The 27955-nt window shown below is 56.7% G+C and overlaps 1 protein-coding gene across 2 annotated transcripts; it reads left to right on the top strand.

The window, feature by feature from the left end:
• The first annotated feature begins 567 nt into the window (after positions 1–567).
• On the top strand, positions 568–27835 carry SCN4A (sodium voltage-gated channel alpha subunit 4). Of its 2 annotated transcripts, XM_065699119.1 has the most exons (25): positions 568–843; positions 1429–1547; positions 2429–2518; positions 3161–3289; positions 3389–3480; positions 3917–4261; positions 5508–5571; positions 5973–6114; positions 6772–6984; positions 8259–8414; positions 8624–8747; positions 9451–9689; positions 10702–10875; positions 11176–11532; positions 13963–14391; positions 17580–17709; positions 17929–18083; positions 18951–19124; positions 19630–19752; positions 19881–20159; positions 21075–21128; positions 22381–22518; positions 23322–23426; positions 24153–24423; positions 24900–27835. In XM_065699119.1, exons 1-25 carry the CDS (start codon positions 583–585, stop codon positions 26090–26092), a joined length of 5556 nt encoding a protein of 1851 aa, XP_065555191.1. In that variant the 5' UTR covers positions 568–582; the 3' UTR covers positions 26093–27835. The 2 variants fall into 2 exon arrangements, with proteins under 2 accessions (XP_065555191.1, XP_065555192.1); XM_065699120.1 differs by lacking the exons at positions 568–843; positions 1429–1547; positions 2429–2518; ... (7 more) ...; positions 8624–8747; positions 19630–19752 and having other exon boundaries at positions 9555–9689.
• Positions 27836–27955: the final 120 nt, after the last annotated feature.

The raw sequence follows: 27955 nt of genomic DNA on the forward strand, positions 1-27955 counted from the left end.
CTGCTTCAGCCCGGCTCTCCTCTTCCTCCCGTGGATCTGTCGGCAGGGCTGGTGTTCCCAGCACAAGGACATGGAGCTGCTGGAGCCAGTCCAGAGGAGGCCATAGGGATGAGCAGGGGCTGGAGCAGCTCCCATGTGGAGCCAGGCTGAGGACATTGGGGCTGTTCAGCCTGGAGAAGAGAAGCTGCGTGGAGACCTCAGAGCAGCTTCCAGTGTCTGAAGGGGGCTGGGGAGGGACTCCTCATCAGGCACTGCTCTAGTGGAAGGTGTCCCTGCCCACAGCAGGCGGTTGGAACTGGACGAGCTTTAAGGTCCCTTCCAACACAAACCACTCTGGGATTCTGTGGTGCTTTTTGCTTGGAGGCTGAATTGGGGTCTTGGATGAGGAGCACATGTGGTGCTCCATCTTCAGGTGATCCATGCATAATAATCATCCTTGGAAGTTCAAAACCCATTTGCAAACGCTGCCTAGACCCTTCCGTCCTCTCGCTCAGGGGCTGAGCAGCCACATCCCACACCAGCATTGTCTTCTCCCTGCTCCCCGCAGGCTGGGCACCGGCGTCCTGGTTGCAGAATGAGAGCATGGCCGGCCTGCACATCCCGGGCATCGAGAACCTGCGCCCCTTCACGCCCGCCTCGCTGGCTGCCATCGAGCAGCGCATCGCTGAGGCCGAGGCGCTCCGGATAAAGAGGCAGCACGTGGAGCTGCCTGAGGAGGAAGAGATCAAACCCAGGAGCGACCTGGAAGCCGGGAAGAACCTGCCCCTCATCTATGGTGACCCCCCACTGGAGCTCATCGGGACCCCGCTGGAGGACCTGGACCCGTTTTACAAGGACAAGAAGGTGAGGGGCAGAGCTTAGCCCATGGGCGGACCTGGCTTTCATAGAACCATAGAACGGTTTGGGTTGGAAACGACCTTAAGATCCTCTAGTTCCAACCCCTGCCACAGGCAGGGATCCCTGTGTCCAACCTGACCTTGAACACTGCCAGGGATGGGGCAGCCACTGCTTCTCTGGGCACCCTGTGCCAGCGCCTCAGCTCCCTCACAGGGAAGAGCTTCTGCCTTAGATCGAACTTGAACTTCCCCTGTTTCAGTGTGAACCCATCACCCCTTTTCTTATCGCTACAGTCCCTGATGAAGAGACCCTCTCCAGTGTCCTTGTAGGCTTTAAATGTATGTCCAAGAAAAAGGCCAAAGCATGCACCTCTTAAGTCAACCATGCCCCAGGGTCTCATCTGATCCCATCCTGGTGTTCTATAGCCCCAGGCTGCTGTGGTTGCTTCTGTAAAGCAGAACATCCATTTCTCGGCCTTTGGAGATCCCAAGCATGCATAGCGGTCTCACCTCTAATGGCAGCACTTGATCTATGGGTGTTTTGGGGTGTACAAAAGAGCTAACCCATCTCCCTCCTGTCTCTTCCCCACAGACATTCATAGTCCTCAACAAAGGGAAGTGCATCTACCGCTTCTCGGCAACCCCTGCCCTCTACCTGCTGGGGCCCTTCCACCCCATCCGCAGAGGAGCCATCAAAGTGCTCATCCATTCATATCCTTGCCCTCTGTGGTGCTGCTCCATTGCCAGGTCAAACCCTGATGCTCTGAGTGCAAACAACTGTGGGAGAGGGCAGGGAGAGGTGCTTCCCGATGGTGTGCGGAGCAAATCTCCTGGGCTGGCCCCCACCATGGCCAGGACCCTTCTTGAGGAGTGGGTGTTTGACAGCTTTGGGTGGCACCAAGAGCTCAGTCAGAAAGGGAAGGCATCAGTTTGGTTGGAACAGGGAAGAAATTCCAGTGCTGGAGCTTCCCAGGAAGAGGTTTGAGGTCTCTGAGGTCTGGCAAAACTTGGAAAAGAAGGAAAATGTTTACAGGTCAGAAGGTCCTGTCCCATCCAGGAAGCAGGTGAATTGGGGATGCTGTGGGACAGGGAAGGCAGAGGATCCAGGACACTGGGGTACAGGGCAGGAAGGAAGCAATTTGGTCAGTGCTGGGGCTTTGGGGGTGAGACAATCAGAGATGGAAAGGCAGGAATGGATGGTGGGAGCCAGCGGGACACTAGGATGGGTGGGAGGTGATTCCCCCAGAGCTGTGGTGACAGCAGGGGCTGGTGGCCAGGAGGGGGGAGGTAAAAGACGGGGTGTTTGTGGCAGAGGATCAGAGAAGTGGGGAGAGCTCTGTCCTGGGGTGATGGAGAGGAAGGAGCACGGGACAAGAAGGGAGGCAGAGCCAGCACCTTGGAGATGGGGAGGGGAGCAGAAAGGGAGGGCAAGGGCCAGGTCCATGCATGTGAGCAGGAGGAAAGTGTGAGCACAGGGCTGAGCTGGGAGACATGGACCAAGGTGGGAGCCAGGACAAGAGCTTGCCTCCATAACGGTGTGAAAGGCGGAATCCAGGGCACAGCCACAGCGTTTCTCCTTGACCAGGCTGTAAATTATTCAGCATGTTCATCATGATCACCATCTTAACCAACTGCGTGTTTATGACGCTGAGCAACCCCCCAGCGTGGTCCAAGAACGTGGAGTAAGTCCCTGCCTCCTCCCTCCACCATGGAGCGTCCCGGCTTGGCCATGCTCAGCAGGGACAGGACAAGGCTGAGAGAGCAGTGTTGGGATGCAGGCACCCTTCAGAGGAGGAGACGGGTCACTGGGAGATGCTGGTGGCCCCCTTGATCTCAGAAGGGATGTCCATGCTCTGCAAAGGCATTGCAAAGAGTGGGAATGTTTCAGAGCTTCCCAGATCTGGTGGGTTCCCTGTGACAGGAGACCACTGCAGAGCAGGCTGGGTCAGGGCAAGTCAGCAGTGACAGTCTGGAGAGGCCGAGCAGATCCAAGGAGCATGGACAGCCGGCCCTGGGAGAAGGGGAAATGCAGCGTGTTCCTCTGTGGTTCTGCGCAGTCGGGTCTCAGCAGGGTTCTGCAGAGAGCGTGGTGGTGGTGGGAGATCAGCAGGGATCAGAGGTGCTGCAGAAGCCACCAAAGCGATTGGTACCTCAGGATATCCCAACTTGCGCTGCAAGGTGGAGCACCCCAAGAACCCAGCAGCCCCTTGATCCCCAAGCTCAGCTTCCCACCATGGTCCTGCTGTCAGGGATAGACAAAACCTCATCCTGAGCTGGCCCCTGGACCTGGGTGAGCTTCCCCATGGTCACCGTTCCCATTCCAGATACACCTTCACCGGGATATACACCTTTGAGTCCCTCATCAAGATACTGTCAAGGGGCTTCTGCATCAACGACTTCACATTCCTGCGCGACCCGTGGAACTGGCTGGACTTCATGGTCATCTCCATGGCGTGAGTGTGGTGGGATGGGGGCAGGAGCAGGGCTGACAAACAGGGGTGTAGGTGCCTGTCTGCAGAGCCCTTGAAGCCCTCTCCTCTCGTGTCCTGCAGCTACATTACCGAGTTCGTGGACCTGGGGAACATCTCTGCTCTCAGAACCTTCCGTGTCCTCCGTGCCTTGAAAACCATCACTGTGATACCAGGTGGGACTTAAAGAAGGGGCCTCCTGTGCGTCTTCCCTTTCCCTGAGCTCAGGTTTTCCCCACAGTTCACATCAATTCCCTGTTCTTTTGACAGCTCTAAGAGAAAACAGGAAATAAGGTAATCCTTATTTTCCACATGGCTTTTGGCTCAGGTCCTGCTGATCCCACATCTTCAAATGAGCTGCTCTCACTTCTTTTGGCCAAAGAAAGCTCCTGATGAGCCAGATGTGTTGTTTTAAGAGCTCCTTGGAGATGCCTTAAGTGGGCTTGTTCTCATGTTGCGCTTACGGGCTCGATTAACCCATAGGCTTTGCTTGGTCCTTGCACCATAAACTCAGTTTTGTCCCTCCTGCTGACGGCGCCAGTGCCAGGGCTGAGATATTGAATGGGTCTTAGTGCAGATGAGCATGAGCTCAGTGGTGCCACCTCCCCGCAGGGCTGAAGACCATCGTGGGGGCTCTGATCCAGTCGGTGAAGAAGCTCTCGGACGTGATGATCCTCACCGTCTTCTGCCTGAGCGTGTTCGCCCTCATCGGCCTCCAGCTCTTCATGGGCAACCTGCGGCAGAAGTGCGTGCGGTGGCCGCCCCTCAACGCCACCCTGCTGGGGGACCTGGGGCTGGACAACGACACCGTGGCCAACGCAACGCTCTATGGCAGCTTCACCGCTGACATGGCCGGCAACTTCACCGGCAACTTCACCGGCAACTTCACCGGCAACTTCACCGGCAACCTCACCAGCAACAGCACCTTTGATTTTGAGGCCTATATCAATGATGAAGGTAAACGCTTGTGCATCCCCTTCTCCATTGACCCATCAGCCTGGTTTGCTCCTCCTGGTTTCTTTGCTCTTCCCCCATCTCAGACCAGGATGGATTGCCGTGACTGGTGGGTAAAATGGGTTGTGTGCAATCACAGGGTGGACAGATGGGATGAAAGCCTCTTTGTCAGGGAAAATGCAGTCCACATGGGCAAGGTGGAGTCCTCCAGAGAGACTTCACCATGAGAAGGCCTGGACAAAACAGTGTCTCCATCTCTTGCACTTGGCAGTGAGGGCACAGCCTCCCCTGGCTGATCGCAACAGGGATACCAAACCTTCCAGGAGCAGATGGGACTTTGGGTTGAAAACCAGAGGGAAAGATGTCCACCTGTGCAAGTAGCTCTGGCATTAATTACAGGAAGGCCTCTTTGTAGAGGTGCAGATCTGATATTTGGGCTCTAATGAGTGCAGTGCCATCAGCACCAGCACCCTGCGGCCGTGCCGTCACACTGACAGCTCCTGGGGCCAGGACAAAACCATCCTGCCTGGAGCTTCGCTCCTCAATGAGCCCACGTAGGGTGGATAAAAGCCAGGTGGCAAGAAGCCAGCCGGAGCCAGGGGTGCTTTGAGGATGCTCCAGGAAGGGCAGTGCTGGGCGATGCCTGGAGTGGGATCCTGTGGGAGGCTCCAGGAGCTCCTCCATGGGTCCCGGGGGGAGGAGACCTGCGGTGGCACCATGTGGCAGCTCCTGTGGCTCAGGGCCCCGAGCTCTAAGGAGGAGCTTTAAGGACCCCTGGGCTGCGAGCAGGGGGGTTCCCCACCAGGAGCTGGTTGGGATGGGAGCAGCAGGAGGAAGGTGATAGCCATGGCACAGCAGTGGTGCCTCCAGGCTCTCCTGGGACCCCTGCAATCCTCGCTGCTCCCTAGGAATGTCCTGCAATTTTCCATGTTTCCCAGCAAAACAGACCAGCCCTTTGACTACATGTTAACACACCTTCCAGCGCGACCTGGCCCTGGCCAGCCTGCCTGTTCCTGGAGCATTTTGTTGGCTTGGGAGCCATTTGGTTGGGTGGGTGAAACAATGCCAGGAGTGAGCTCTCTGAGCTGGTGCCAAACCGCTCAATGCAAGCAGCGAAGTCGGCAGAGAGGGGATAACCCAGTGGCCAGCGCTGGGATTCTGGGAATTGCCCTGCCAGTGAGGAGCTGCCAAGATTCTGAATCCATGTCTGTGCTTTGATTTGATGGCTTGCTCTTTCCCCAACCCAAAGCCAATTTCTACTTCCTGGAGGGAGCGCTGGACGCCCTGCTCTGCGGGAACAGCAGCGATGCTGGGTGAGTGCAGCTCATGCTGGTGACCCTTTGGCTCCCCAGGAGGGGACAAGGACACCAGGGCAGCTTGTGGGACCGCTGATGCTTGGGATGGACATGATTGAGGGTGGCAATGTGGGTCTATGGGTGAATGGTCCAGGAATCCCAACTATATCAGCTGGGGCGGGGAAGGGGGTATTGGTCCAGGCATCCCGACTGTATCAGCCTGAGGGTGTGGGTCCAGCCGTGCTGAATGTACCGGCTTTGGGGAAGCTGGTATCAGTCCAGGCATCCCAGCTGTATCGATGTGAGGGAAAGGTCTTCTGAAGCATCCCAGCACCTCCAGGGGTGGAGACTTTGGCTGCAGGAGCAGGAGGGGCAGCACCAGGGTCTCAATCCAGCTGCCCCTGCGGCTCCTTTGGTAGGAAGTGCCCTGAAGGGTACCAGTGCATGAAGGCGGGGAGGAACCCGAACTACGGCTACACCAGCTACGACACCTTCAGCTGGGCTTTCCTGGCCCTTTTCCGCCTCATGACGCAGGACTTCTGGGAGAACCTCTTCCAGCTGGTAGGCACCAAATCCTTATCCCTCTGCACAGGTTCCTCTTGTTTTGGTGCAGCCCCTGGTCCCGGACAGGTAGAAAGTCACTTGATTGGAAACCTGTGGGACCTTGTCCTGCGGTTTATGGGTCTAACCAGGACCAGCAGAGATGGGCACAGCCCCATGCAGTTGCCCAACCTGAGCAGTGCCGTGTATTTCCCACAGTAAATCCTGGGTGTGCTGTCAGCTGCATCATCCAAGTCAGGGCTTTCTAAGAGTACCTCTTGTTTATAGCACACCTCTGGCTTGAGGTAAGGGGGAAGAGCCACTTGTCCCCTGCGCTGAGTCATTCTCTAGGGAGAAGATGCAGATCCCATGAAGCCCCAGCTCTCCCTGGGTCCAGAGACAGTTTACACAGAAGCAAACCTATGTCAAAAGGCTCCGTGTGTCCTCTGGGAATGGCTGTGCCCAGATCCACAGTCAGAGAAAGGCCACTCGTGGCCCAAGGGTGAAACTGGGGGCTGAGAGACATCAGCTCCTGCCACAGCAAAGCAAATCTCTGATGAAAGATTAGTCCCATCTCTGTATATTCTTGCAGCCCTTGAGTTACCAGATAGCACAGAACCACAGCCAGGAGGGTGCCCTGGTGCAAGAGCTTCCATTGGGAGCCTCCTCTTTCCACAGACGCTGCGTGCAGCAGGGAAAACGTACATGATCTTCTTCGTGGTGGTTATATTCCTTGGCTCCTTCTACCTCATCAACCTCATCCTCGCGGTGGTGGCCATGGCTTACGCAGAGCAGAACGATGCCACGCTGCTGGAGGAGCAGCAGAAGGAGGAGGAATTCCAGCAGCTCATGGAGCAGCTGAAGAAGCAGCAAGAGGAGCAAGAGAAGATGGTTGGTGCAAAGGGTGGGGCCGAAATGGGGGGCCTTAGAAACAGGGGAAGAAAAGGGGAGGCAGTGACAAGCGTGGTGGTGCCTCTATGTAAAATCCAAGAACAAGCCAAATTTGGGCCATAATAAGATAATAATTGAGTTACTGCTTGGGGGCTCACAGCAAAAGTTGAGATACTATCCTGGGGGGGGGAAGAAAGAAAGGCTGAAAAGATGGATTTCCACATCCCAGATCCAGCACAGGGAGCGCTGGGAGGCAGCAGAGATGCAGCACAGAGGTGGGGTGTTGCTTGAAAGGAAGAGAGGCGAGAAAAGGCACCAGAACTGATAATCTGTATTCCTACAGCACGCCAGGAGCAGGAAACCTGGCAGAGATTATGATCAGGGTATGAAAGAAGTGCTCAGGGAAGAGAGGGTGAGCAGCAAAGCTCAATGCATTAGCAAACCACACATGGTGGGAGAGGACCAGGTGATCCTTAAAGGTCTCTTCCAATCCAAACTATCCCATGATTCTATAAATACGGGGTTAGAAGGGACCTCAAGGATCGTCTGGTCCAACCTGTCTTGGTAAAAGCACAGTCTAGACAAGAGACATTTGCTCCACTGTGGCCTCAGATGTTACCTTAACCCTTTTCCAGTCCTTGGGAGTCTCTTCTCAGCACAGCGTGCCCATAGAACCGTGGGGAAAAGCTGCTGTGATGTCTGATACTGCAGCCCAGCCACTTTCCATCTCTAATCCTCCTTTTGGTCTATGGCAGCAGCATCCCCAGGGAACATCCCTGCAAACCCAGCTGTTAGTTTGGGCAAAAGACCAGCTTCCTTGATGTAGAGAGAGACACAGAGCAATGTTTTACTCTAGAACCTCTATCTCATTCCTTATCAGTGCCGAGCCACAACACCCTCTGAGGAAGTGACTTGCTCTTACCTGGCTGCTGCTGTTTGCAGGATGGGTCTAAGCAAAGCCCTGCCCTAGGGATGGGGAATCCAGGGCTGGGCATAAAGCTGGTGCTGTGGCTGGTTCCCCAGGCTATTTAACCAGTCAGTTGCCCACAGGCTTATGAAGGAATGGTGCTTCTTTATTGTCACCTGGAGGAATAGAGAAGACAGAATAAGGCTGAGTGAGGGCAAAGCAGCTACAGCAAACAGGGCAGAAGTTCTTCCATGTGGCTGCAGACATGGGGTGATGGGATGTGGCTCCCGACGGCTGCAGACACGGGGTGATGGGATGTGGCTCCCGACGGCTGCAGACACGGGGTGATGGGATGTGGGTGCTGCAGTTGCAGGACCGGCGGTCCAGCAGCAGTTCCCTGCCCAGCAGCGTGGCTGAGAAGGAGCGAGACTCGGACGTCAACAGTGACCAGGAGAAGGCAAAGGACTGCAATGGGCAAGTGATCCCCAAGGTCGTGCTGCAGCGCTCTGCCACGGTGGTTGATGTAAGCGTTTGACTCTCTCTACCATTCCTTGAGGGTGCCCACCCCAGTAAACCCTCAGTTTATTGTGGGCTGGGTCCTACAAGCCTTTCTGCAGCCTGTAGCTCCCATGTCTCCAGACCATGCCCTTTCTTCTGCCTGCTCTGCCTGTAAGTGCATTAAACACCCTGCAGCCCTCTGCATTCACCCCCTGTGCCCTCCTCTCCTTGCAGTTCAACCCAGTCAATGACCTGGAGAAACCTGACCACAGCCACCTCTCTGTAGGCAACCAAGATGGGCCAGGCCTCGAGAAGAGGGTGGGGAGTGCCATCAGTGTCCTCTCCAACGCTGTGGAAGGTACGTCCTGCCCCAGCCTGGGTGCCCTGGGGGTCTCGGGGGGCTCAGCACACACCAGTGGTAGAGGCTGGCACAAATCTCCGGCCCCATGCATGGGCTGGCTCTGGACCTGGGGTTTCCACATGAGGTCACTGCAGTGATGCTCAAGGAAGGTTTTTCACCCCAACTCTCTGGGATGATTCCTAGAGGCAATAATGCAATATCTGATGGAAATGAATGGGATTGCAGCTGATTACAGCCGTCTCCAGAGCCAGCTGGGAGCTGTTAAGTGGCCTCCCAAGAGCTGCTGTCTCAGCTTCAGCAAAAAGTACCATGGACTCAGCAGTAAGAGGCTTCCCAGCCCTGTCCTCTGTGAGAAGGGGCAACCAAACCCTATGGACGCCCCATGGCAGTTCCCTGGGGTGTCTTTGCAATCTCAGTGTGGCAGGGACACCTCAAATCCTGTCCAAGTGCTGAGAGCAGGACTGGACCCTCAGTTCCCTGGGTTGCTGATGTTCCATCCAGGTTTGGAGGGTGAGGTCCGCACCATCACCGTGCCTGGGCATGGGAAGGCTCCTCCTTTTACCCCCATATTTAACTCGTAGATGGTCTGGGGCTGGTTCAGGACCTCAGGAGAGGTCTCCTTCGGGGGGTTAGCGCTGGCCCCACCAGGAGGAGGACAGGATAAGCCTGCACTGATGTCATTTTCCCTTCCTGCCCCCAGAGCTGGAGGAAGCTCACCAGAAGTGCCCGCCCTGGTGGTATAAATTTGCCCACACGTTCTTGGTGTGGAACTGCTGCCTTCCGTGGAGGAAGCTGAAGGAGTTTGTCAAGCTGGTGGTGATGGACCCCTTCGTGGACCTGGGCATCACCATCTGCATTGTGCTCAACACACTCTTCATGGCCATGGAGCATTACCCCATGACGGAGGAGTTTGAGAACGTGCTGAGCGTTGGGAACCTGGTAGGCAGCTACGGGCATCCCATCCTTCCCCATTCAGAGCCACAGCATCCGCCCGGTGGGCAGATCCCCTCTGCTGCCATGGTGTCACCTGAACAGCATGCAAGCATCCCTGAAACACCTCCCCCGTGCTGCAGAAGTGCTGCAGGGTCCAATCACAGCACCTCATCCCTGGAGGGATGCTCCATCCCTGGCAGTGCTCAAGGCCAGGTTGGACACAGGGGCTTGGAGCAAGCTGCTCCAGTGGAAGGGGTCCCTGCCCGTGGCAGGGGTTGGAGTTGGAAGTGCTTTAAGGTCCCTTCCAACCCAAACCAGTCTGTGAGCCCTTTCTGTCCTGGGTAAGTCTATGGTCAGTGAAAGATGTTGCATCCAGGGGGGGGTGGTTCCCAAGGTTTCTGTAGCTTGCACTTCCTCAAACATTTACTGGCTGCAGAAACACTTCACTTCTTGCCAGGCATTTCCTCGGTTACAGGTAAAGGGATGGGAGCGCTCAGCATCTCCTCTCCTGCCACCTTGCCCTGCTGGGACCTCTCTGCATGGGCACCGGAGTGCCACAGGCAGGTGCCAGCGGGCAGGGTGACGCTGAGCACACAGCTGCTTTGTCTCTGGTTTCACTCAGGAAATACAAGGGGATTAATCACTGTTGCTCGAAGCACGCTCACACTGCAGAGGTGGCTCTGGCTTCTCCTGCGGGACAGCAGCGGCTCCGGGCAGGATGTACAGCCCCAATTCCCGGTGCTGGGAATCCCTGAGACTCGGCACTCGGTCAAATGGGGTTACGGCAAATTAAACCCTTACTTTTAGTTTCCACCTCCCAACGTGCACCTTTGTGTCTGGCCACCAGTGCACCCAGCCCGGCCTTGCAAGCCATACTGGGCAGTACCTGGGGAGCTTGTTCCCAGCTGGGGCTGGACAGAACCATGGAATCCCAGACTGGTTTGTGTTGGAAGGGACCTTTCCACACTGAGGCTCAGCACTGGCTCACAGTGAAGTGACCGGATGCTCTTTACCACAGGTCTTCACAGGGATCTTCACGGCAGAGATGGTTCTGAAGCTCATTGCCCTGGACCCCTATGAGTATTTCCAGCAGGGCTGGAACATCTTTGACAGCATCATCGTCACCCTGAGCCTGGTGGAGCTGGGCCTGGCCAACGTGCAAGGGCTCTCCGTGCTCCGCTCCTTCCGCTTGGTACGTGCCTGCGGGTGAGGTTTGCCTGGGGTTTGGATGCAGTTGCCACCAGGGTAGAGAATGGTTTGGTCAACCTCCTTTGTGGTGGTCACCAACCCGTCCCCTGTTAATGACAGCACCAAAAGTCAAGCTTGAATGCTCAGGAAAGTCAGAGTCTGTGCTCTTTGCAAGCAGTTGGGTATTTAATCCTTCCTGCCTTTATAAAGCTGTCACGTGAAGGTCTAATCTCAGCCTTGCTGAAGTCCTGTGGCAATGAACCCCCCAAGGCAAACCAATGCCTTGTCTCCTTGCTTCTCGTAGCTGAGGGTTTTCAAGCTCGCCAAGTCCTGGCCCACCCTCAACATGCTCATCAAGATCATTGGCAACTCGGTGGGTGCCCTGGGCAACCTCACGCTGGTGCTGGCCATCATTGTCTTCATCTTCGCCGTGGTGGGGATGCAGCTCTTTGGGAAGAGCTACATGGAGTGCGTGTGCAAGATCTCCGTGGACTGCACGCTGCCCCGCTGGCACATGCACGACTTCTTCCACTCCTTCCTCATCGTCTTCCGCATCCTCTGCGGGGAGTGGATCGAGACCATGTGGGACTGCATGGAGGTGGCTGGCCAGACCATGTGCCTCATCGTCTTCATGATGGTCATGGTCATCGGGAACCTCGTGGTGAGTCTTGGAGCGGGGGTGGACCCACAGTGGAAGGTAGATTAGAAGTAAAGATGTAATTGGCATTCCCCACTCTCCTGCGATGAGGGGTGGGCGCAGCGTTAGACCCACCTCACCCTTTGCTTCTGGGACCAGATCCCCTGGAAAGCTTTTGCAGATCCCTGTCCTCACCACGGCCCAGCTGCCATCCTGGTGATGCAGCACGGGGGCTCCTTCCCTGCCTCCTGGTGAACCCCTGCTCACCAGCACCCTCCCATTGCCGTCCCTGCTCTAACCCAGGCTCTGCAGGTCCGCAAGTTCCAGGCGAGCACGAAATCCTTTCTAAACTTGGTCACGCTCTCGCTGGCAGCTCCGGAGCTTGTTTTCCAGCCTGCGCGGGCCCTGCTCTCCCTCCTTAAGGAGAAGGCAGGGGAGGGAAGCGCGGCCGCTTGCCGGATCGCTCCTGTTACTTGCCAAGGTTGTGTAAGCCCTTTGGAATCCGCTTTGAAACCCTATCTGCCCGGGGAGCTGCTGCCGCCTCCCCCCCCGCAGCGGATGCCTGCTCCTGCCCAGGCTGGCACCAGCCCCCGGAGGGGTGAAAGCAGCCGAGGGGACCACCCCATAGCTCGGGTGAGGGAAGCTCAGAGCGCCCCGCTTCGGGGGCAGAAAGGCGGGGTTCGGATGCTGCTCGGCTTTCCTCGGTTCGTGCCAGGGATCTGGGCTTTGAACTGGTCCCCACAGCAGCGTGGAGAGATCCAGCGGCTGCAGCCCTCACCCTGGGGGGTCCCAGCTCTGCGCTGGGCTCGTGTGTGTGCACGGCCTCGCGGGGGGGAGCGCCCCATCACCCGGCAGCAGCCTGTAACCTCCCAAGGGGGGCCCGTTCATCCGCCCCACAGGAGCGGCCTCCAGAGAGAGCGCAGGCGCTTGGAGACCGGGAATCGCGGCGGGGACTCCCTGGAGCCCCCCCCAGAAGGGGCTCTGGGAACCTTTCCTCCTCGGGAGCCAGGCTCTGGGCTCGGGCAGCCCCCCCAGGAGCCTCTCCTGGAGAAGGCCTGGGGGCAGCAGGGTTTTCAGCTGCCGGAGGTGTAGCCCCCCTCAGTCGCACCCTGGCCTTCAGGGCAAGCTCTGCAGCCCCCGCTGTGCTCTGCGCTGCTGCAAGGGGCTCATTTAAAGCTAAATGGAGAAACACAACACAACCACCTGCAGAGCCACCTCTGCCCTCTCTGCCAGGCGCTCCTGGCTGTGCCTCAGGTATTTCCGAGTCCTGGAGCCTGTCCCGGCTGCAGGGAGGTGTTTGTTCCTCCCCACTTCCCCTGCAGGGGAACGGGGTGATGCTGGGTAGTCCTTTACTGTTAATGACACTTCGAGTATTTCCTTTGGGGTTATTAAGGGAAAAGGGAGGAAGTCAGTCGGGTGACAAGGGAACAGCTTCCTTGTCCAAACAGGCCGTAGCCAGCAGCCCCTGTCAGCTGTAATTGGTGCTTAACGCGCTCATTACCCCGAGGAGATGGCGGGGATGTATTTAAAGACGCGCTATGTCAGGAGCTATGAGCGTGCGAAAGCAGCAGTGACCTTGGGCTGGTTCCTCCCTCAGATGCGCTGCTGGCCCGAGGAGGCACAAACGCCCCCAGCTGAGGCAGTGACTGCGGGGCCGGGGCTGCCGCGGGTGCCGTGCCCCGCGGGGAGCCCGTCCCGCTCCTCTTCCCGCTGCTGCTCCAGGGTTCTGGCGTGCGGCGAGGCCACCCCGTGCCAGGCCAGGCTGCCCCGGCTCCAGGCACGTGCTTGAGGCAGGAGAGATCCCAGGGAAGCAGCAGGGATCCGGGGCTTGCCCAGAGAAGCTGCGGCTGCCCCAGCCCTGGCAGTGCTCAAGGCCGGGTTGGACACAGGGGCTTGGAGCAAGCTGCTCCAGTGGAAGGGGTCCCTGCCCATGGCAGGGGCTGGGGCTGGAGGAGCTTTAAGGTCCCTTCCACCCCAAACCGTTCTAGTTACAGAGCATTTGCATCCCATGAGCTGACTTTTTCTGAGGTGAAACACCACTTTACCAGAGACCACTCTGCTCCATGGAGAAAGGGAGGAGGTTACTGCTGTGGCTTCAGCTCCTGCATGGCTCCAGGGCATTGGAGACCCTCAGAAGCTTGAGGGGCATCTGAGCTACCAGAGAGCTCATGGACCCACAGGGGAGATGGTTTGAGAGGGGCTGAAGCGATGACTGGTACCCAAGCAGCTGGGGGTGACACTGAGAGCCCTGGGAGGGGTGAAGGAGGAGCATGGCCATGTCCTCCAGGAGATGGGGCTGGCACCTCTGCAGTCCCCAGAGCAGGGTGATGGGAGGACAGGGTCCTGTGAGACACTCAGTGAAGGGATCTTCACCACATCCATGACTGGACCCTCCCGGGGGGGACAATGTTGGTTCTGGCCGCCAGTGCTGGTATTTGCGTTTGTCCCCTCCAGGTTCTGAACCTGTTCTTGGCTCTGCTGCTGAGCTCCTTCAGCGCTGACAGCCTGGCAGCATCCAACGACGACGGGGAGATGAACAACCTGCAAATCGCTATTGGCAGGATCACCAGGGGGATCGACTTCGTCAAGGCCTCTGTCATCACGCTGCTCCGCAGGCTGTGGAAGGGGAAGAAGGTGGCCCCAGAGGAAGAGCAAGAGCCCAACAAGACGGACAACTCTGTGCTAAACCACGTGGACACTGGCCAGGAGCCCAAGTCGGAATACCTGGATGGCATCACTGGCAAAGAGCACTTTTTCATGGATGAACTGGACCACATGAATTTCATTAACAACCCCAATCTGACGGTGCAGGTCCCCATTGCCTCCGAGGAGTCTGACCTCTATGAGGAGACCAGCACCCAGTCCGACACCGAGGATGCCAAGGTAAGAGAGGCAGGTGTGGAGGGGTTTCAACCCAAAAGCTGGGACTGACCCATTCTTGCTGTGCTGCCCAAAGGACCCTGGTTTTGGTCACTTTGAGCTTCTTTGGCACAGGGCAAATTTGGGGTTTTTCAGCCTGGCATTTCCAGTGTAAGGTGGAGGTGGAGGGGTCCAAGCAAGGGTTTGGGCTGCTTTGGGTCAGGCTTTGGGGTTATTGCTAATGCCAGAGGGCCAAAGCGCTCAGTTTGGGGTTAAAGATGTTCAAGAGGAATTTGATGCCAGGAAATCTGCTGATGGCTCCAACACTGGATCCACTGCTAATGCCTCTGAAAGCGTTATGAGGGAGGGCATGAAACCAGATGGAGGAGCTTATCGCAAGTGAATATGAAGTGACAGAGTTTGGATCCAAAGCTGATGAGACAGCTGCTGGGCACTGCCGCGCTGCGGTGCAGAGAGGACTCGTGTCAGGGCTCGTGCTCCAGAGAGGTGTCGGGGAGAAGGAAGAAACTTGGGAAGGCCTGAGCGGACAAGGGAAGGAGGATGGGAAACCCCTGCTCGCTGCGGCCCTGGGGAAGGCCAGGGCGGCTGGGGAGGCTGCCTGGGCAGGGCAGGGAGGAGCAACTGCACCAGTATGAAAGGGTTTTGTATCAGTAACAGAGCATCTCCAGCCCGGGGGTTATCGTGTTTATCAGTGGCAAACGTGCCTGCCCGGGAGCAGGGGAGCCTCTGGGAAGCTCCATCCCCGCTCCCGCTCAGGATGATGTGGCTGGGGCGGATGTGGTGCAGCCACAACTGGCTGTGGGTGCGTAGGGAGCCCACAGCAGGGCTGGAAGATGAACCAGGACTCCCAAACCCCGGAGCCGTCCCCACCTGCAGGCTCCAAGCAGCGGCAGGGACCTGGCTCCACTCGGGTGCACCAAGAGGGGACTGATAAAATGATCCCGATTGTTTTCCGTTGTTGCTTTGGGCTTTTTCAGCTGGGGCTGCGGGAAGGGGGCGCCTGGCTGGCAGCCAGTGCAAACCCGCTGCTAAGCTGTGCGGGGAAGGGACAAACTCGCCTGGAGCGGGGCAATGGGTGAGGGGAGGTGCTGCGGTTGCTCCCTGCGGTGCTGCCATCGGCAGGGCTGAGGGTCGGCCCTTACCCTCCTCCAGACCCGCCCGAGCAGCCGCGCTGGTGCTCAGCGTGTGGATGAGCGCTGGAAACCGGGCGCTAACCGGGGGGAGGCCTGAGCCGGGCCGCGGGGAGGCTGCGGCTCGCTCCGTGCGCTCGGGTGCCGCCGATGAGCTCCAGATGGAGCCAAAGCCCGGCTCAACGCCGCGCCCCCGCTGCGCTCCTTCAGCGCTGCCGCATCCCGATGGCTGAGCCCCATTCTGCACCGCGGGGCGGCTCGGGAGCCGCAGGGCTGTGAGTGCCTGGCCTGGGCCTCAGGGCTCTGCCCGCGGGGGCTGCCTCGGAGCCCATCCCCATGCGCAGGGCGATGTCTGCGGGGATGCTCTGGGCTGAGCTGCACCGCGGGATGCAAGGGTGAGGCCAGAGGAGGGCACGGAGCTGCTGCGAGGGCTGGAGCAGCTCTGCTCTGGAGCCAGGCTGGGAGAGCTGGGCTGGGGCAGCCTGGAGAAGAGAAGGCTCCTGAAGGGGAGACCTGAGAGCAGCTCCAGTGCCTGAAGGGGCTGCAGGAACCTGGAGAGGGGCTTGGGACAAGGGCCTGTAGGGACAGGCCAAGGGGAATGGCTTGAGCCTGCCCGAGGGGAGACTGAGCTGAGCTCTTAGGCAGAAGCTCTTCCCTGTGAGGGTGCTGAGGCGCTGGCACAGGGTGCCCAGAGAAGCTGTGGCTGCCCCATCCCTGGCAGTGCTCAAGGCCAGGTTGGACACAGGGGCTCGGAGCAAGCTGCTCCAGTGGAAGGGGTCCCTGCCCGGGGCAGGGGTTGGAGCTGGAGGAGCTTTAAGGTCCTTTCCAACCTAAACAGTCTGGGATTCTGTGATTATGGGGTCACAGGGGGAGTCTGGGTACAGAGCACCCGAATTCCGGTGCTCAGTGCTGGCAAGGACAGGGATTTGTTTCTACCCTGGATTTGGGTGGAAACACCCAGTCAGGCTGGAGGTGCTGCACCAGGCATGTGATGGACCTTGCCCAGGGATGGGGTTCAGGGACCATGCAATGGGACCACCACAGTGACCCCTGTCCCCGTCCAGGGGGGCAGGACCTGCCCTGAGCCCCAGCACACAGAGCTCCTGGGTTACATGAGCCTCTTGGGCACCTTTCCCCTGACCTCTGGGGCGGTTGCACTGGTTCATCCCTACCTCGCGCCTTTGCCAGGCTCGTCCTGGAGGCAGATGGTTTCCATGTGTCCTTCCCTGGGGTCACACTTGCCTGGCTCCATGCCGAGGCCTCCTAATCCCCCTGCCCCTCCTCTCCCCCCCAGCCCCACTGCTCCTGCAGAGCCAGCAGCTGACGGCTCCTGCTGCTGTGTCCCGCTCCTCCGGGCCATGTCCTGGTGTCCCCAGCAGGCCTGCAAGGGCTCCCCACAGCGATGTCTTCTCAAAGGGATTCCTCCTGAAGCTACAGGAAATGGTGGTGCCTCAGAGGCTTCCCTGCTTGCTGGGGGATGGAGCAGCTCCTTTAGGTACTACTTTTGGGCAAGCTGCTCCAGTGGAAGGTGTCCCTGCCTGTGCCAGGGGACTGGAACTGGAGGAGCGTAAGGTTATGTCCAACCCAAATCAACCTGGGATTCTGCGCTACAGAAAGCACCAGCATCCCTGGGGGAGGATTGCCTCCTCCCCATGCAAGCCAGCGCCATCCTGTACTGGAGATGCCCATCCAAGACCTGGTTCCTTGCCTGCCCCCAGATAGGACAGCAGGGCTGGGGATCTGCTCTTTCCTCAAGTGCTCCGAATGTCTTCGCAGCAGGCTGGGGTCAGGGCACCTTTGCTCCTCTGAACCTGGATGAAAAGCAAAGCAAAGCTTGTGCAAGCTCAGGGGCCATCAATCCCCCAAGGGTTGCAGCCCTGGATGATCCAACAGCTCCACTGTGGGCTGTTGGAGAGGGACTCAGAGCAGCCCCAAGCAAGAGGCTCCCATCACTGGTGCCCCCAGAGCTGCCTGGTCGCTGGGTGCAGCAGGAGGAGCTGGAGGGTGGCTGCAGGCAGCCAAAGCCCAGTAGCATCCCTGAGCCCTCCGCTCCCTTTGCAGAACCCTCTCTCCAGTGACAACGCATCGTCCTTCTGCAGCACCGTGGATTACAAGCCCCCAGAGCCAGAGCAGGAGGAGGTGGCAGAAGAGGCTGAGGAGAGCAACGAGCCCGAGGAGTGCTTCACTGAAGGTGAGGAACGGAGCGGGGCAGGGCACGCTGTGGGGAAGGGGCTATTGCCAAAGCAATTCTTGCAGCATAACCTCCTGCAAACCCACCCCTAAGCACAGCAGGATCCTGCTCCAGCCTCCCTCTGGGAGGGCTTAAAATGACAATACACTACGAATAGAGCCTCTATGGTGGAAACGCCCTGGCCAGGAGGTAACCCCCAGCTCCTTGTCCCATCCCCAGCCTGCGTGAAGAGGTTTCCCTGCCTCTACGTGGACATCACCAGCGACAAAGGGAGGACATGGTGGAACCTCCGGAAAGCCTGCTTCCGCATCGTGGAGCACGACTGGTTCGAGACCTTCATCGTCTTCATGATCCTCCTCAGCAGCGGGGCGCTGGTAGGTCCCGCCTTTCCCCCTGTCCCATTCGCTCTGCAGCAGCTCCCCAGCTGGCTGTGAGCCCAGGAACAGGGCAGGCCCAGGGCCTGGGCATCGCCTCGCTGTCTCCTGTGCAGAATAACACAGCTGTGGGCAGATGCTTCATTTAAATCCCCTCCAGCTCAGGTCTGCCCAAGGTACAGCCTGGAAGGGGACCCAAGCATCTTCCTCTTGCCCTGCATCGGCACAGTCACCCCTGCGTAACCCTCCTCAGATCCATCACGAGCTGTGGTCCATGGGCTCAAGGGGATATAACCACCTACAGCCTCCCCTCCTGCTCTTAATGTCAACCGGGAAGCACGTGCACCATCTATTCAGCTTTATGCGGATGGTTCCTCATCTCACTGCCTCCATAACTGACTGTAGGAGGCACTTTACCATAACTCATGGCTGGGGGTGTCTGAGGCTGTAGCTAGTGCTGGAGTTAAAAGCTGAGCTAGAACATCTGTGCAACACCTGGACGCCACGGGTGCTTTTGATTGCTTCTGTTTTACGTGCTGTGTGGACATTTACGTCCTGTGAGCATTTCCAAAGCTACCAAGCAACCAAAGGTGCAGGTCGGTGTCCTTGTGATGCAGCTGGACATTCCATAGAATCCTGGGATGGTTCGGGTTGGAAGGGGCCTTAAAGATCATGTCGCTCCAAACAAGAGCTAGACCCCAAGCTGATCGGATGCATCAGTAAATGCCACCCATGTTCAGGCTCTCAAGTTTTCAAGCTGCCCCAGGCCCTAGGAAAGCAGGGTCAACACAGGCAGGATGTGGCTGCATTGAACCATAGCAAGTCTAATGGAAGAATGACTGTCACGTAGCTCCATGCCTCTTCCAGGCTTTTGAGGACATCTACATCGAGCAACGGAAGGTGATACGCACCATCCTGGAGTACGCTGACAAAGTCTTCTCCTACATCTTCGTCATTGAGATGCTGCTCAAGTGGGTGGCCTATGGCTTCAAGGTGTACTTCACCAACGCGTGGTGCTGGCTGGATTTCCTCATTGTTGATGTAAGTGTAGAGCTGTAGTCAGCCAGGGCTTGTGGGAGCACTGGGGACTTGCAGCGGGCTGTTGGAAATGAACCGACATTGTATTTTAAAGGATATTGGAGTGGCTGTGGAACGAGGGCTTAGACCATTGCTTAAAACAATGGCTCTCCAAAGGAGGGGCCACATCTTTCCCTGGCTGCAGAAACTCTTTCAAACCCTTTCTGTTTTATGCTCACGCTGAGACCAAGCCCATGGTGTTCTACCAGCCCCAGTAGAGATGTGAAGGGACACAGGGTCTCCCAGATGCTCCGTGACAGAGCAGGCCATTGCTTCCATGCAGTATTCCTGCTTCCCTGTCAGCTCCACTCACACTCAAGAGGCAGGGACATTCTCCAGGTGCCAGTCACCCCAGGGGCCCAAGAGCTCGATGCCAGTCCTAAGTCTAGACAATGACCACCGGCCTGAGGGAGTGCTGGAGAGCGAGGGAAGGGCAGGAGCTGCTCATCCATTGGGTTGCTCCTTCCAGGTTTCCATTGTCAGCCTGACGGCAAATTGGCTGGGATACTCCGAGCTGGGAGCCATCAAGTCGCTGCGGACACTGAGGGCTCTGAGGCCACTGCGTGCCCTGTCCAGATTTGAAGGCATGAGGGTAGGTGCCTCCAGTGTGCTGCTGGCTCTGATGCAGACAAGCAGCGTGGTATCAGTCACCCGCATCAGGGTACCAGTCACCACCCATCCTGGCTGGTTCCCTATCCAAGCTCTTTTCTCCCCTTGCAGGTGGTGGTGAACGCCTTGCTGGGTGCCATTCCCTCCATCATGAACGTCCTGCTGGTGTGCCTCATCTTCTGGCTGATATTCAGCATTATGGGGGTGAACCTCTTTGCGGGCAAGTACTACCGCTGTGTCAACACCACCACGGGTGAGCTCTTCAGCATCAGTGTCGTGAACAATAAGAGCGACTGCATGGCCCTCCTCCACACCAACGAGGTCAGATGGGTCAACGTCAAGGTCAACTTCGACAACGTGGGCTTGGGATACCTCTCCCTGCTGCAGGTGGTATGTAACGAAGGCAGCCGCATCCCTCCAGGATGCGCATTGCTGTAGCAGCCCCATCCCTGGCAGTGCTCAAGGCCAGGTTGGACACAGGGGCTTGGAGCAAGCTGCTCCAGTGGAAGGGGTCCCTGATCATGGCAGGGGTTGGAGCTGGAGGGGCTTTAAGGTCCCTTCCAACCCAAACCATTCTATAAAAACCTGAGTGCCAAGGAGGAAAGGGACAGGGTAGAAGATGGGAGGGGAAGGGAAGTGTCACAGGGAACCACAGATGAGTACAGACAGTACCGGCCTTGGGGTTGCAAAAAGTCCTCTGCAGAGCACAGGATGCAGGAGCAAGGAGGGATGCATGCCTGCTTTCCCCCACCTGCAACAGACCCAGATGAGAAGCTCGGATGCAGGGCAGGGGGTGAAGGCAGCTGTGCTGCCACCGACACCCCCCAGCTCCCCCTAGCTGAGCCAGGGAAGCAGGAGGGGAGCTGCTCACTGCTGTGTTAACACAACTGAAGGTGTGGGCTCTGCTGTTGAGTGGGCTGAGAGATCCCCTCTTCACATCCAGGGGAACCGGCGGCTGCAGAACTGGAGCATAACCCAAGTCAGTTGAGCAGCTTTTAACTGCAGCTTCCTCTTCAGGTTTGCTGTTCCATCCAGTTCAGGAAACAAGAGGTTCAGGCTCTTTGTTTAACAAATCGGCAGCCAAAGCCTGTCAAAGATGCCCCGTCGTTCTCCACCCCACCAGGATCGGAACCCGGAGATCCAGCTCTTGGTCCCTTTCCTGTATTCCCAGGGAGAACCCATAACTGCAAGCTGAGCAGCGTGCTCAGAGCTAACCCCCCCTGACTAAACCCCAGCCATGCCCTGTCACCGCCCTCCCCAGCCCCAAACACCTCCCAGTGAATCTGTTCTCTGCTGTTCCCACAGGCAACCTTCAAGGGCTGGATGGACATCATGTACGCTGCCGTGGACTCCCGTTTGGTGAGCAGATGAGCAGGGATGTCACAACCAGCACTAATAGCTCATCCCGTTGGATCGGTCCCCCCTGCTGCACAGCCTCAGAAAGGGCAGCCAGTTTGTCCCTGTGCCACCCATGGCATTGCCACCTGCCTCCCAGCTGCAGCTTGGCCCCACATCAGGCTCCCACCCCACCGGGATACATCTGGGGCTGAGTGAACCCCTCTCCGCTTCAGCTTTGTGGTCCACAATCCCTGCTCTGCCCTCCCCAAGCCGGAGGGCTCATCCTTCACCCTGCTACCAGATGATGCTCTCTATGTCTCCCTGGCAGTGTTCAAGGCCAGGCTGGATGGGGCTTGGAGCAGCCTGGTTTAGTGTGAGGTGTCCCTGCCCGTGGCAGAGGGTTGGGACAAGACAAAGAAGCATTTTGAGGTTTCATGCAGGGGCTGTTTCTATTGTGATCCATCCCGAAAGCATCCCACCCCCGCTATGTGTGCACACTGCTGTGATCTGTCAGCAGGGGGGACTCCTGCCCTCCTCTGCCAAGCAAACCTGCCCACGGGGCTCAGCCCCACAGCCCCCAACGCATTTGTTTCGTTGCCTGTTTTTAGCATCAGAAGCAGCCCCGGCTGCAGGTGCCTGCGTTCCGCAGAGGAGCCGCTTCCAGCACCCTCCCAGAATAGCTCTGGGCTCCCCCCACACCTGGGGCAGAGCTGCTCTGGGTGAAAATCTGCCCTCTTCTGCCAAGAGGGCCCCTTGAAGTAGGGGCAGCCGCGTGTGGCCCCTTGGGATGCTCCAGTGCAGAGCAGGACTAAGTGATGCTCCTCAAGATGAGGCGTGTTTGCTGCGGCTCCAGGCTGTGCCACCCCCACCGTGCTGGGCTGGGGTGAATTAAACCACTCTTCCTTTCCCCTCTTGGCTTATTCCATCCTTTGGAAAGCGGACTTTGGGAAGAAGCTCAGGTTTGCTCATTGATACTGCTGCACCCGGGCATCCTGTCCTATTCCCCAGCCCATGCAGTAGGATTGGAGATCTGCACATCCTTGTTCCCCAGCCAGTGCCGAGCCCTTCCCATGGCTGCTTTCACAGGGACTCCAAATCGTTTGGGTTGGAAAAGGCCTTTAAGACCATTCAACCTGCACAGCATTTGCCAAACGTGTTGGAGCAGCCACCCCATGGCTCTGTTCAGATACTGTGACCCCTGGACTGGTGGCCTGGGGACATGCTTTTGGAGAGGGTTAGCCTCATAGTCACATTTCCCATCTCTCCTGGTCAGATTGAAGAGCAGCCAGTGTACGAGATCAACCTCTACATGTACATCTACTTTGTCATCTTCATCATCTTTGGTGCCTTCTTCACCCTGAACCTCTTCATTGGCGTCATCATCGACAACTTCAACCAGCAGAAGAAAAAGATAAGTATTTCCTGCAGCCACTGCTGCCTCCTGGGTGCTGGGCCAGGATGCAGGGAACCAGCAGGATCCTGAGGTGGGGGGACCATGGCTCTTGTGGCTTCCTCTGTTAGTGGCTCTATTAGCCTCTATTAGTGGATTCCTGCACAGTGAACACGGAGACCTGGACAAACAGCACCCTGGGCTGGTGTCGTGGCCATAGCATTTATGGGGGACTTCACTTACGGATGCAGAGGGAGGAGGCCAGGGGAGCTGCGTCCTCTCTTCCCTGTGCCACAGCAAGCACCACTCTATGCCTGTGCTGTCACTTTTCCTATCCCATGACCATTTCTCATCACTTTTCCATGCATCAAGGAGTGACTGAGCTTCTCCTCTCAAGCAAGTAGCACAGGACTAATACCCTGGGCTGGTGGAGAGGGGAGGCAGGAGGCGGGTGGGTAACACAGAGCTCATTGTGCTGAGTGAGGTCTGAATCCCACCAAGATGCAGCAGGATCCAGCCCGCAAGGCAGGGCTGAGCCCCACCAGCCCCGCCATGGGGTGCCCCACTTGTAGTGAGCTGGGAAGCAGCATCTCCCCTCTGCAGGAGGAGATCACGATGCCAGGGTGAGCACCCATGGGTGCTGTGAGCGAGGGGAAGCAGCACAGAAAAGGGCAGGCAGGGAGGAAGCAGGTTCCACTGAGTGAGTGCAGCGAGCAGTGCCTGGTGGAGCTTGGCTGGAGATGCTTGGTGGAAGGAGCGTGGTCAGAGATGCTTGGTGGGAAGAGGCGAGTTCCCAAGACTAACAGCACTGATTCCCTTTATACTTTGGAGGCAAAGACATCTTCATGACAGAAGAGCAGAAGAAATACTACAATGCCATGAAGAAGCTCGGCTCCAAGAAACCCCAGAAGCCCATCCCCAGGCCAGCGGTACGTGGGGTTAATCAGCCGGGAGCGGAGCTGGGAGGGAGCACTTGGATTCCAGCTCTCCCAAAGTGAATGAGAGGGCTCCAGGGAAGACCATTTGCAGGGAAAGGAGCCAAGTCCTGGCTCCCCATTGCTACTCTTTGGACAGGACCTTGCTTAGAACTGGGGCTTCAGAAGAGGTTCACATCAGGCAACCTCCTTTGGGTCTCCTCTTCAGCCCTGGGTGTGCTGGCAAAGGCAAGGGGGATCCCTTTTGCAGGGATTAGGGTTTTCTCCCAGCTCAGCTCCCAGCTCCTCTCCCATGGGGAGTTAGACACAGGGAAAGCTCAGCTTTCAGCACTCCTACAGGGGACACTGCTCCAGCCAATATGTAAGTTGTGACTTGAGTTTGGTTTTGATCAGCTGCTCAAGTGAGGCCTTTTCCGTGGGTTGATTCTTGCCCTGATGCATTTGCTGTGGGTATAATTGGAAAGCAACCTTCCCTTCTGCTTGCACTTCCTGGCCGTGGTGTCACCAGATGGGCTTCATCCTGCCGAGTGCTGGATACCCTCCTCCCATAGCTTTTGGAGCTGCAACCTGTGTATTGGCCACAAACCTGCTGTCTCCTATGCTGTTTTAAATACAGTTCCTTCTTCTCTTTCTGTTGTGCCTTTTGTTTTGTGTGTGTCTGTCCCATGTGCCCACCTCACCTCTGGTTCTCCACCATCACCCACGCGGCCTGTACGGCAGAACAAGTTTCAAGGGATGGCATATACCCTTGTTACCAAGCAAGTGTTTGACATAGTCATCATGATCCTGATCTGTCTTAACATGGTGACTATGATGGTTGAAACAGACGATCAAAGCGAACTCAAAACGTCTGTTCTCTACAAGATAAACCTGGTCTTCATCGTCATCTTCACCGGAGAGTGTGTGCTCAAAATGTTCGCCTTGCGTCACTACTTCTTCACCATTGGTTGGAACATCTTTGACTTCGTGGTTGTCATCCTCTCCATCTTAGGTGAGTCCTCCTGGTTCCATCAGTTCCTCAAGGCTTCCACTGGATAATGACGAGTGGAAATGGTCTGGCTGATCCTCAGCCACCCAACTGGCACTGGCCACCTCCCTACACCCACCCTGCGAGCAGGGCCAAGCCAACAGTACCCCTGGGACAAGACAGATGTGAGGCCAACCCATGTCACCAGGCTGGATGAGGGGCTGGGAAGGTGCCCCACTCTTCCTTGGTGCTGGGATCCCCTTGACTCCATGTTTCCTGCTGGAATGGAGCAGCAGCTTTTAACCTTTGGGTCTGTGCTCTGACTTTGGTTTTTAATCTGTTCCCTTTGTCACCAGAGGAGCAGAGCTGTGTGCCGCCAGGGGTAGCCTCATCTGCCTGTGTCTGCCCAGCTCTGGGAGACAGAGTGAGGTAGCTCCGCCTCACCTCTTGATGCTGGCTGCAGAGCATGGCAAACTCACCTCTTCTTCATCCCTTCACAGGTATCGTCCTCTCAGACATCATAGAGAAGTATTTCGTGTCACCCACTCTCTTCAGGGTCATCCGGCTGGCGAGGATTGGCCGCGTCCTCCGGCTGATCCGAGGGGCAAAAGGCATCCGGACTCTCCTCTTTGCTCTGATGATGTCCCTGCCTGCCCTGTTTAACATCGGCCTCCTGCTTTTCCTTGTCATGTTCATCTACTCCATCTTTGGGATGTCCAACTTCGCCTATGTGAAGAAGGAGGCGGGGATCGATGACATCTTCAACTTCGAGACTTTTGGGAACAGCATCATCTGCCTCTTCCAGATCACCACGTCGGCGGGATGGGATGGCCTCCTCAGCCCCATCCTCAACAGCGGCCCCCCCGACTGCGACCCCGACCTGGAAAACCCTGGCAGTTCAGTGAAAGGGGACTGTGGCAACCCGTCCATCGGCATCTTCTTCTTCTGCAGCTACATCATCATCTCCTTCCTCATCGTGGTCAACATGTACATCGCCATCATCCTGGAGAACTTCAGCGTGGCCACGGAGGAGAGCAGTGAACCCCTCTGTGAAGATGATTTTGAAATGTTTTATGAAATCTGGGAGAAGTTTGACCCCGATGCCACCCAGTTCATTGCGTACAGCACCTTGTCTGACTTTGTGGACACCTTGCAGGAGCCGCTCAGAATTCCCAAGCCGAACAAGATCAAGCTAGTCACCATGGACCTACCCATGGTTGCTGGGGACAAAATCCACTGTCTGGATATCCTCTTTGCCCTAACTAAGGAAGTGCTGGGAGACTCGGGAGAGATGGATGCCTTGAAGGCCACCATGGAGGAGAAGTTCATGGCCGCAAACCCCTCGAAGGTTTCCTATGAACCCATCACCACCACTCTGAAGAGGAAGCACGAGGAAGTCTGTGCTACGAAAATCCAGCGGGCTTTCCGGAGGTACCTCCTGAGGCGCTCGGTGAAGCAGGCGTCCTACATGTACAGGCACAGCAAGGACGAGGACGCCTTGACGGAGGAGGCACCCGAGAAGGAAGGGCTGATCGCCACCAAAATGCACGAGATGTATGGGAACAGTGGGGCAGACGCGGAGGCAGCTCCGGCCTTTGGTCTGGAGCCCGTTCCCGGCTCGGAGACGCAAGGTGCTCCCGAGGAAGCAAAAGCATGGGATAAGGAGCGCGTTGTGAAAGAGTCGCTGGTGTAACAGAGAGAGGCTTCCACCCTCACCCAGCCTCAAGAGGCTCCATTTGTATCTCCTCCAGAGCTCTCCCATGTACAGATCGCTAGATCTTAGATACTGAGCTGAGTTCAGATGTTTCAAGAAGCCACCTTAGCTCTCGGAGCAGGACCTCATGCTGCTCCTGGGCTTTCCAGCTCACTGCACTTGCAAACAGTTCAATGTTCTTCTGATGAGAGTGACGCGTGAAATCGCTTGTTGGTGAAAGGGAAATGGTTGAGTCTGGAAATGATCTCGGCGTGGTAACGATGTTTGTCAGACACGAACAAGCGAGGATGGCTCTCCTTTGACTTCGCGTGATTATTCATTGATGTTGTTTCACAATTAGGAGGTTTTCTTGGACTTTACCCTTCCAAAGAACAGCCGAGCGGCCGGCGAAAGATGAGCCAAGTGAAATAATATTAAGAATAATTACAGAAAAGACAAGGTTTTGTGAACAAAAAATCTCCAATGTCTTAAAGTAGCACCTTTCTTTTGGATATTTGAATAAGCTTGATGGATTATTTCTTTTGTTATATACAGAGAAAGTGCAATTATGTCTTAAAGATTTGTTTGCATAGCCAAAACAGAGCATCTGCAGGTATGTTCTCAGGGTTAACTATCAGGTTTTAAAGGTCTCTGAATATGCAATGAAATCCTAAATCATTCAGGTCTCTACAGTGCGAATGCACTAAACAGTGTTTATAGTCATGCTTCCTCGTTGTTTTCCCTCTTCATCCAGGTTCTGTGGTGGGAAAACCATGGCCAAAGGTAGGGCTTGGAAAACCTTCTCCAAGAACCCCCAGTCCCCGTAACAAAACCCTCTGGGGTTGCTTCAAGCCCCATAGCAGGAGGGAATGTCCCACTGGAGCCCTCTTTGTTAGTGCTAATTAACGAGATGCATCCCCAGGGCCTGGAGAAGGTGCTTGAATGGTCCTGGTGAGGAGCTGCTTCAATGGGATCCCTTAAATCCCACCGAGCGCCAGGGGCCTTCATGCGCTGAATGCTCCCACCGGGGTCTAAATCCCAAAGTACCTGGGCAGAGCATCCTTCACGTGGCTGGGGCTCCAGAGGGGACCCAGGGGCACGTGCTGGGCTCTGTGCAGAGGGGCCAGGCATGTCCTCACCAGCAACCTCCCAGCAGAGGAGCATTTTCCCCAAGGGAAAGGGTTTTGCTGCTCTTCAGTTCATCTCTGGACCTCCTCCTGCCTCCAAAAGGGGAAAGAAACCCTCTTGAGATCAAAACCAACATGAACCAAAACCTCTTCCAGTTAAAACAAGGGCTGCTTCTTAAAGCCAAAGGGTCTGTCTTTTTGTATCATTGTAGAATGAGTTTTGCTCGGGCTGCTTTGGCGCTGAGCCGTTTCGAATGCCTCATGTTCAGGCTGGCCAGGAGCGGTGCTGAGCTTGCTTTGCATCCATGTGCTGTCGGCTGGGTGGCAGAGCCGGGGTCGCTCTGTTCATCTCATAGTGTTGTTATTCCATTTCCATGTTGCATAGGGTGATGCTCCCTGGAATAGGAGCCTGAGCTGCTTTAAGTGGTGTTTGCATGGGAAGCATCCATGGCACAGCGGTTTCCAGCCTGGATTGTGGCTCACAACCGATGCTGCTTGTACATTTGTGTTGTCAGTGATGGGAAAAACGCCCAAGAGCAGGATTTGTGTGAGATAAAGCCTTTTTCTTTGTACATTTCTTAAAATAAACAACTGTAAATGGTCTATTATTACAATACCAACTGCGTTGGTGTGTGTTAGAGGGTGAATGTCCCCTTCCCTTTGCTCCAGGAGCAAAGGATCCAAGGAGCCCCTGCACATGGTCTTGGCTGCCATCCTCAACAGGACCTGGTGGCCC

Source organism: Lathamus discolor, chromosome 20 (assembly GCF_037157495.1).
Source record: "Lathamus discolor isolate bLatDis1 chromosome 20, bLatDis1.hap1, whole genome shotgun sequence".
Lineage (NCBI taxonomy): Eukaryota > Metazoa > Chordata > Aves > Psittaciformes > Psittacidae > Lathamus > Lathamus discolor.

Coding starts and splice junctions, on each gene's coding strand:
- SCN4A (XM_065699119.1), top strand. CDS start 583: ATGGCCGGCCTGCACATCCCGGGCATCGAGAACCTGCGCCCCTTCACG. Junction 8,415..8,623: donor GCTCTGCCACGGTGGTTGAT/GTAAGCGTTTGA, acceptor CTCTCCTTGCAG/TTCAACCCAGTCAATGACCT. Junction 8,748..9,450: donor CCTCTCCAACGCTGTGGAAG/GTACGTCCTGCC, acceptor TCCTGCCCCCAG/AGCTGGAGGAAGCTCACCAG.